This window comes from Condylura cristata, unplaced genomic scaffold, assembly GCF_000260355.1.
Source record: "Condylura cristata isolate star-nosed mole 26May11 unplaced genomic scaffold, ConCri1.0 scaffold00018, whole genome shotgun sequence".
In the NCBI taxonomy this organism is placed as follows: Eukaryota; Metazoa; Chordata; class Mammalia; order Eulipotyphla; family Talpidae; genus Condylura; species Condylura cristata.
The window spans coordinates 13523631-13532782 of record NW_004567119.1 but is presented as its reverse complement, the minus strand read 5'-3'; the positions used below and the strand labels follow the sequence as shown (position 1 = coordinate 13532782).

The 9152-nt window shown below is 36.4% G+C and overlaps 1 protein-coding gene across 1 annotated transcript in view; it reads right to left on the bottom strand.

Annotated features, from left to right (window-relative positions):
- The window catches only part of GUCY1B3 (guanylate cyclase 1, soluble, beta 3), a 36343-nt gene that overhangs the window by 14674 nt on the left and 12517 nt on the right, over positions 1 to 9152 (bottom strand). Inside the window, exon 4 of the mRNA XM_004685347.2 lies at positions 8722 to 8840. Coding sequence (XP_004685404.1) covers positions 8722 to 8840 — 119 coding nt within the window. The remainder of the gene's footprint in view (positions 1 to 8721; positions 8841 to 9152) is intronic.

The following is a 9152-nucleotide window of genomic DNA, read 5'->3' as shown; positions in this document are numbered from 1 at the left end:
AAAAAAAAAAAAAGCACATTGTTATGTCATAATACTTTAGAAATGTGAAACATTAAGAAATAATTAATAATTAAAGCGTGTTCTCCTGCTGTTGCAATGGGCGACATTATGAACATTATGAGGCTCTCTCTGAAGCCCCTGCAGCACGAGTTCAATTCCCCGCCAGGGAGCTGACCCACATGGTGCACAGACCTCTCCTGACTGCCTGCTGCTCCCCTCAGCAGTGTATTTCAGTAGATGCCTGTTCTGCTCCCCACTGTCTCTGGAAAATTACCCTCTTAAAATATAATTCAGGCCAGCTCTTAAAGAAATCTGAAGTTCATCCCGGTCACCTCTAGAGGTTGCTATTCCTCTGTGAAAGTAGCCAATATGGCAGAGGTGAAGTGTTGGGCAGTTTCTATAAACAGCAAGCCCTGGAAGAACTACAAACTTTTCTTTGTTGTATTGTACAAAGGGTTCTTCCTAATACAAGCTCTTCTAGAAATTCTTCCTTGAGAAGGGAGATATGAGGTTTGCTCCAGATCCCCTCCATTTCTAATGACGTGCATAAGTTGGGAGAAAATTTGGTGAGGAAAAATTACCAGGCACTTTATATTATTCTGCATTTCTCAGAGTCAAAATCAAATTCAGCTGCATTGTGGAAATTTCTAATGTACTGTGTTATAACTGATTTTAAAATATAAAATTGAGTCTAACAACAAAATTTTGAAATAAAACTTCCCTGTAAGATAGTGTCAGTCTATCTGCAGATATTATTTTCATATCATCTATTTTCATCCTGTGTCTTACTGTGTTATCAGCACTAATGTGGCAAAGTAATACAGTTGAACAGATAGAAACAAATGGTGACCACGGAACGCATACATTGTCTGCACGCGTGATGGGGCTGAAGGCCAGAAACACCAGGCTGACCCAAGACTATTACACCATGAGTCAGAAATATGCTCTGCACTAACATAAAGAGCCATTTTTTAAAAATATAATATAATGAGTTATTTTAAAGAGCCATTTTAATTTAAATAAAGGTATTGACAACATTAAGGCATCCACGTTGGTAATAAAATATTGCTGAAACAGGTCACCCAAACAAGCGGAATACCAAAACAGGCTGTTCGAATGTTCATCGCTTAAGTCTCTGCAGAAATCAGCTCCCCAGAGATTTACTCTTCTATTGAACATGCTATTAATTAAATGGACAAGGGAAAGTGCATCCCTGCAGTGTAAAACATTTAGTATCACTTAATGTAATATTGATTTTCTTTAGATAGTATGTAACACAAAAAATGCTCTTGGGTATTCTTTAGTTACAGCATCCTTTACTTGGTTTTATTCCCTCAAAAACTAAAGTGATTATTACAGCCTGTCTATTATGGGAAATGGAGATCAGGATTAAAAATTAAATTATTCTCACTAGAGTATATTTATATTGCAAGAAGAGACTCATTTGTCTCGAGCAACTGAGAAGTTTTCAAATAAGATTCTCAAAATATCTAAGAGGAAACCATGTCCCATATTATACATTACACTCCATAGGAAGCTAATTACATGGTCGCATGTCTGTGGGGATGTGTTCTGAGATTTCCTATTAAAGCAGGCATTGTTTTCTTTCTAAATATATCCACAGAAGTAGAGGGAAATAAGAGCTGAATGACCCATTACCGAGAAGTATAAACATAAAAGAGACATAGGAAAAATGTAAATGCTGGTATCTTAGCACAGCAGATACCCAGGAAATAAAACAAACCTCAAATGTGTTCTTTTTTCATTGGCCTTAACTTTATAGAATCAGAAGACAGGAATAGATAGAGAGCTGATCCTTCTATCTATTCTGCCTCAAGATGCCATAAACTTACTGAGATTTTCAGTGTTTGACATAATCTTAAGGCCTTTTCTACAAGCAAAACAAATGTACTTCTTCGACTTAGGAATTCTGCTTTCCTAAAGTCCATTTCATTTTGTCACCTAGAATTTATCACTTGCAGAGGAAAAATTCATGCTGGCGCCTAGGACACTTTAGTTGGGCTCTAGATTTAGTATGCAGCACAGATTTACCAAACAACACAGAATTTACTCCTCCTTTGAGATGCGGTATGAAGTTCTTTATTTTCAAAGATCTTGGAATGTTCAAAAAAATTCAGATTTCCTCTTCATAATATACATGGCAAAAAAAATGAATACATAATTACAGAGGTAAAGATTCCAGAAATTTACTACCTGTTTCCACGTTTCCAGAGTTTCTAGTAAAATAAGGCAAAATAATCCACCTAAGAGGATGGAGTAAGATCTTGTGGTCAAAGTGTTGAGGAAGATTTTTAGTCTCCAAGAATCCTTATGGGTCCGTATGGATTCTCGGATGGGGAAAAGGGTGCCATTATGTTATTCGAGAATTTAACTGCCGCTCAGATATGTGTGAAATAAATATTAGAACCAGTCATTACAAAAACTTTTTTTAAGGAAGGAAGATAAAACACAGCATTTCCTTTCTTTGTATTTCTCATACTTCTGAAATATAAGAAACACTTATTTATGAAAATCATGTAATTTGAAAAAATATTTTGTTATTTATTTTTTTTAAAGATTTATTTATTTGTGAATACAGAAGTAGGGTACAGACCAACGGCTCAGGGGCGGTGAGAGGCTTCGCCAGAGACAAAGCGGGGAGCAGAACAGGCAGATTGACGAAGTACACTGCTGAGGGGAGCAGCGGGCGGGTCAGGAGAGGTCTGCCACACCATGTGGTCACCTCCAGGGCAGGCGGGAATCGAACTCAGGTGGAAGCGGCTTTAGATTCTCAGTGCTGTGCTTTAACCTGCTGCGCCACCAGGGAGGGCCATATTTTGTTATGTTTTATAAGCAAAAAGTCACTTTAGAATCTGAACATGAAAAATATAAATAAGAGACATAGTAGTCAAAATGAAAACGGTCTTATTATAGTTCTAAAATGCGTACCTTCTTCTCTAAGTGTTCACTGGTCAATTTTAAAATTGCAGGTTTAAAAAACTGACATTTTGGATGTTGAGAAAATAGCTCCTTTGATTCAAAAGTTAAAAATTAAAATGATAGGTGCAATTTTTTTCTAAGAAGTATTATAAAGTCCCCCCACCACACACACCCACACCCTCCCCGTGGCCAACAGGTTAAAGTGCAGCACTTCAAGGAGCCCCCCCCACCTCCCCACCCCCGCCAGGAGGTGACCCACATGGCGCAGCAGACCTCTCCTGACACTCCCACTGCTCCCCTCAGCAGTCACATTGGTCTACATGTTCTGCTCCCTGCTCTGTCTATGGTAAATCCTCTCACTGCCCCTGCACCTCTGATGTGTACCATAGCTGTCTGCATAAATAAATAAATCTTTAAGAAAGAAATATTATAAGTATTTACAGATGTTCAGGAAAATCTTCATATTTCCTCAATGAATACTTTGCACAAACATTTAAGTATTTTAGATAGGTCATCAATCCCACATTGCTCTTGGTGGAACAGCCAAATCAGAATTTTGTGTTTAATAAGCCAAAACCTGGAATGACATGAATTAAAGAAAATCACAATGCAGATAGAATAGAAGCATCAGTGGGGCAACTCCCACTTGTAGGAACTGACGAATGAATGAAGCTGCCACCACATCAAAATTAGCAGGAGACGGTGTTTGCAGCAAATTATGAAAGAATATTTGTTTGATCATTTAACTGAATTCCTACGCATATTTAAACAAGACCATCACTGAAATTCTGACTGGGTTCTAATATTGCATATTGCTCCTTTACTTTTCAATAACCAACTTGTAAGCTTCCTGTGACTGTTTTAATGTCATTAACCTCTGTAATCTTAGAGGAGAGGCAAAAGATATATAACACAGCAGTAATGCAGTACCCTGCTGTGAATAGAGGCCATGTACTATCTGTTTGATTGACTATGGACACTCAAAGCTCCTTACTCATCTGTAAACATGTGTACAAGGACACATGCATACTGCACAGCCCAAAGTAAGAAGAAAACCAACAGAGCGCTGTTCCAAATATACATTACTGCTGATCACAGCACCCGAAAATGCATTGGCTTGAAATAGTAATTTACTATCATCAGTCATTATTGTTCTGTGGGTTGCCTGTCCTTGGGTTGAAGTGAGATGACAGCTGCAGGTACAGTCATCATGATGCCACTCCAGGCTGGTTCCCCAAGATGAATCACTCAGGTGGCTGACTCTTTGTGGGGAGCAACTTCAAGTGGGGGAGAGCCTGCACAGGGCATATCCATGCTGCCTGGGCTTCTCAGTTCATGAGACTGTGCCCAAAGAGAGGGTCCTATCTGCTCCTAGATATTCAGGTTTCTTATGAACTAGCCTGGGAGCTTCAAGATATTATTTTTATTTATTGGCCTGATTTCCTAGATTCAGGAGAACAAAAGGGAACCCCATTTCTGATGGGGCAAGGCAAGACTATATTGCAGGATCATGTGAGACGGGAGATATAAGTGCAGTGGATTTTGCAGTGATGCACAAAGGCATTAGACAGTAGGAGCAGCACTGGCCAAGGGAGAGATGCTGTCAAATTTGGCAATGATTACTATTTATTCTCTTTGACTTTCAAATCCTACATGTTCTCTGCAGTGTTTCAATCAGTATACTAGAAGGTTCAAGTCAAAATCTAGGGTAGTATCATAATATCATATTTTTATTCCTAATTTAAGAATAACAAAGTGGCAAAATAGAAAAACAATATTTTGCTGGAATATGGTTTTATCCCTAAAACATTATAATATCCAAGCAAAATATATCAAATCCAAAAATAAAAATCACTTCTTTTTCTTTATCTCATTTTGATAAGGCATATTTCATCTACTAAATCAATCAAAATATAATAATAAATTACAAGGATCACCTACTTTTATCTAGTATTACACAAATTAATGGTTTCAAAGGATATTAAGAAAAAACAATTCCACCTGTCTAACATCTAAGAAAGAATAATGTTTCCAAAAAGTATCCACTAAAAACATTTCTTACTACTTTAATTCATATTGTACAGTTTTTAAGATTTTTTTGTTGTCAAAGTCTTGAGATAGATTAAAAATAAGCATATTGTAAAATTTTAGAATTTGAATTTAGAAGGGTAAGACTGACTGGGTAAACAGGGCCATGGAGTTGATACTGGCATCAAAGTCTTCAAGGAGGGAGGGTAGCCCACTATTGAAACTAAACTGTTAAATTTGAATTGTCGAACTGTTTAAACTGACAAAAAATAAACTCAAAATCACTGAAAAAAAAAAACACTCTTCTGTAGCTAAACAACAGAAACATCTGGTTCATGTGAATTTGAATACAAACAAACAGCAGTGTTACCTCAAAAAACAGTCTGGACTAAATAAAAAAAAATACACACATGCAATTCAGAATTAACTAGTTCTATCATTCAAAGACTCTTTATTTGTTGCTGATCAAACACTGTGCCTGGTATGCAAAATCTTTTAAAATTACTTTTAAAAGTCCAAAAAAATGTGTCTATGTGGTAGATAGTCATTGGAATAGCCAAATAAAAGGCTGGGAAAAACCACTCCATAGGGTGTGCCCCTTGCAACAGTGAGTGTATAGAACTGCCCAACCTAAGTTCAAGTTCTCTTGTGTGATCATTTCAGTAGCTCTTATTTTATTGTTCCCATAGAGCTTGAAATAGAAATGTTAGAATGAAAATTTAAAAGCTTCAACAGTTATAAGTGATGCATCTCACTAATTAATTAATAAACAATAACTTGTCATGCCCACATGAAAGGGAAATCAGTTAATGTGTGTTTAGTCTTTTATATTTGAATCTATCACTCATTTCTAAATAAAGTTATATAGTCTCATTCAATATGAGATTTTGTTATTCTCGATAAAAGAATTCTGATAAGCTACTGCCATATTTGCTTATTTTTGTACAAACAGTAAATGTACATTAAAACACATATATTCATTCATTCCCAGATACACAGATTGTATCTATGGAGAAACCATCACTAAAGGATGATACAGTCTGTCACCTCATGAAGTTTACATTCCAATCCAATAAACAGGAAGTGATAATACAGTGTGCGAACAACTGTGGTTAAATAACTACAATATACTATGGAAACATGAGAAATACCAATTATACTGACTCTGACAGCGTAGAGATTAGAGAGGGAAGAGTAGAGATTTTTCTGGCAGAATTTGATGAGGGTGGATGAACAGGATTCATCTAGGTGGAAAGGAACAAGAACAGTATCTCAGACAAAGGGGAAGAACAGGTACAAAAGCTCAGAAGATCAAAAGAGCAAGATAAGGAAAACAGTAAAAAAAAAAAAAGCTGTTTGGCTGGTTTGGGAGGAAGAGGAAAAAAGAACAGAGGCTATAAATAGCTTCAACTATTTTAATTGTTTTTGACATTTTCCAAAGCAGTAGAAATAATTGAGAGGTTTTGGTCAATAAACAAAATGCTCAGCCACTCCTCAATTTTAGAAAATTTCACTGGGGTCACAGAATGAAGACACTGGAGGACTCATGAGGAGAGGCAGGAAGATGATGGTAGATGCCTCCACAGAAGTGTACTGGCAATAGGAAAGTGACAGAATTCTGGAAAGTCCTCACTTAGAAAATAACTTGGAAGGATTTGGTGACTAAAATTAGAAGAGTGAAAGGAAGAAAAATCTTTAAAGTCTTCTTACAATAGGGCCTAAATTTATTTTAATCTTTTAGTTAAGATTTGAAGTTTATCCTAAAGTTTATCCTTATTAATTTAAGTAATCAAAAATGTCAATTTTTTTTACATGTAAAGGTCTTAAAACAATCTATGAAACTCAGTTGCTTTAAGTTTTATAATCACTTTTACAGAAACAAAACCCAATGGATTTCTTTTTAATTAGTCTAACCATATCACAAAAATCTACTTTCAAGAAAAGCAGTAGTTGAGTACATTCATTTTGCCATTAGATGTAATGCCAAACCCAGGAGAAAAACGAACTGTACAATATTGAAAACTTTACAGTAGTCTTTCTAGTTTCTTCATTGTTCACACTCACATGAAAAGAAAAAGAAAAATGTAACAATCTATGACTAACGCTTCCGATTGACTTTGAAGAAAAAGGACTTAGAGCTATTCAAAATAATGATGTCTAGTGGAAATACGAGCCTCTAAACAAGCCACAAGACTAATCCCAAATGCAATGTGAAACTTTCTGGTGGCATGCTAAAAAAGATCAAAAAGGAACATGTGACATCAATGTTCATAACATATCATATATAACCCCTCGATATATTCCAAATATTACCATTCCAACTTCTAATAGCTACAAAATACTGATGAGCAACTTTACATTGACTTTCTACTGTCTTTGACACCAGGTCACACCAGATCCATTTCACACCAGCACATTACATTTCAAGTACTAATGGCCGCTCTGGTTAACGGGTCTCTTGGACAGCACACGGCTTTAGAACACAGTTCTAGAACTTCTAGAAGGGAGTTGCCTACCACGCCATTCCAAGACTCGGATGTTTGGAAGGAATAAATGTAAATAAATAATAATAATAGAAACACCATGTTGAGTATTTGCTTTGAGGTAGACAGACTCACTGTGAACGTAAAATGGAGACAGAGAAACTGCAAGTCGAAACTTTGCGAGTAAAGTGTTAGGAGTCAACAAAAAAGTACTAAATCACCAAGTATATTCTCAAAACGCTAAACGTTCAACTACTTTCAAATATTAAACTCTCATATTTTACAAACAATAAGTTTGAAAATAAAACATGTACATACAACCAGGTAAAGCTTAATTTACCCTTCTCCTGACAGCGCCTTCAGCCCGGCGACAGCTTTTCTGACACCAGGAGTTGGTAAATCCACCACCGAGGGGGCAAAGCTAAAATGTCATTGTATAAAAAGCAGCCATTCTGATTAACATGAAAGTTCTTATTTGGGCTGTGAAATCAATAATGCAGACTGTCTGGACGGAGTTTACATTCCCTGGTGGCTGGGCTTTGCTTCCGGAGTGTCGCCCTGACATCATTTTCCAGCAAGATAACAGCAGTTTGCAGCCGCCAAGTGAACACAGTTCTAGAAGAGGGTCTCACACATGCCTGTGCTTGAAATAGGACAGTCATGCCAAAAATAGCCTCTCGTCTAATGTGTCATTTACCGAGAAAACCTTATCATTTTAACACGGATAGAAGACGGATACCTAGGCGGACATCGTTTATCTTTCTCTTTACCTGAAGCTGGCTTTGGAAGGGTTCTTATTTTCGTAATATGTAACTCAGAGCAATGGTTCTCAAACTTGTTTTGACAGCAGATGCCAGAAAGCCAGGGGCTTCCTGCTCCACAGCAAACTGGCGTTGCTGAAATGCTACTAACAGCCTGCACAAGCAGAGAAGAGCCGGCAAGCCGAAAGTCAGACCAGGCAGTGTTTCTACACATAGGCCAGTCACTAGCACATAGAATCATTTCCAAAAGGCAGGTGAACAGATTTTAAGAGGTCATATTCCAAGAACATTCATTTGCAACTAGCATAGTATTAATCAGCAATAGAAAGCAAAAGGAAAAATATAATGCTAAAGACCATCCAGTAACTATTGTTTCATAGGCATTAAGGAAAGTCACTGTAAATTCCGTCTCAGCAACAGGACACTCCCATTCAATTGAGATACGTGCGTTTTAATGTTTAAAAGCCAGAAACGCAAAACTTTCAACTGGCGGACATCAAATTGCTAACCTGTAGAAATTCTCTGACATTGGATCCCAGCACACGCAGGATTGTATCATAGCCAGATTCTTGACAAAAGACAAAAAACATCTTCCCAAACATCTGAAGGATTTCTCCAGCATTGAGATCTAGTTTGTAGGATTGAGAGAAAAACAATAAACACAAAAGTATAGTGTAAGTAGAAAATTGTCAATGAGAAGAATAAAGATAAATGTATGTAAAAGTATGTTAAATATTCTGTTATTGTTCAGAATGAATATAAATCACATGAAAAGCTTAATTACAATGTATTTTTTAAATTTAATTTAATATGATTAAACATAAGAAAATATTAACATGTTAACAGTATAAATTTGTACTTAAAAGAAATGTAATCAGTTTCTCTACTTTCATAACTACTTAATTTTGAATTTTTACAAACATAATTCATACATTACTTG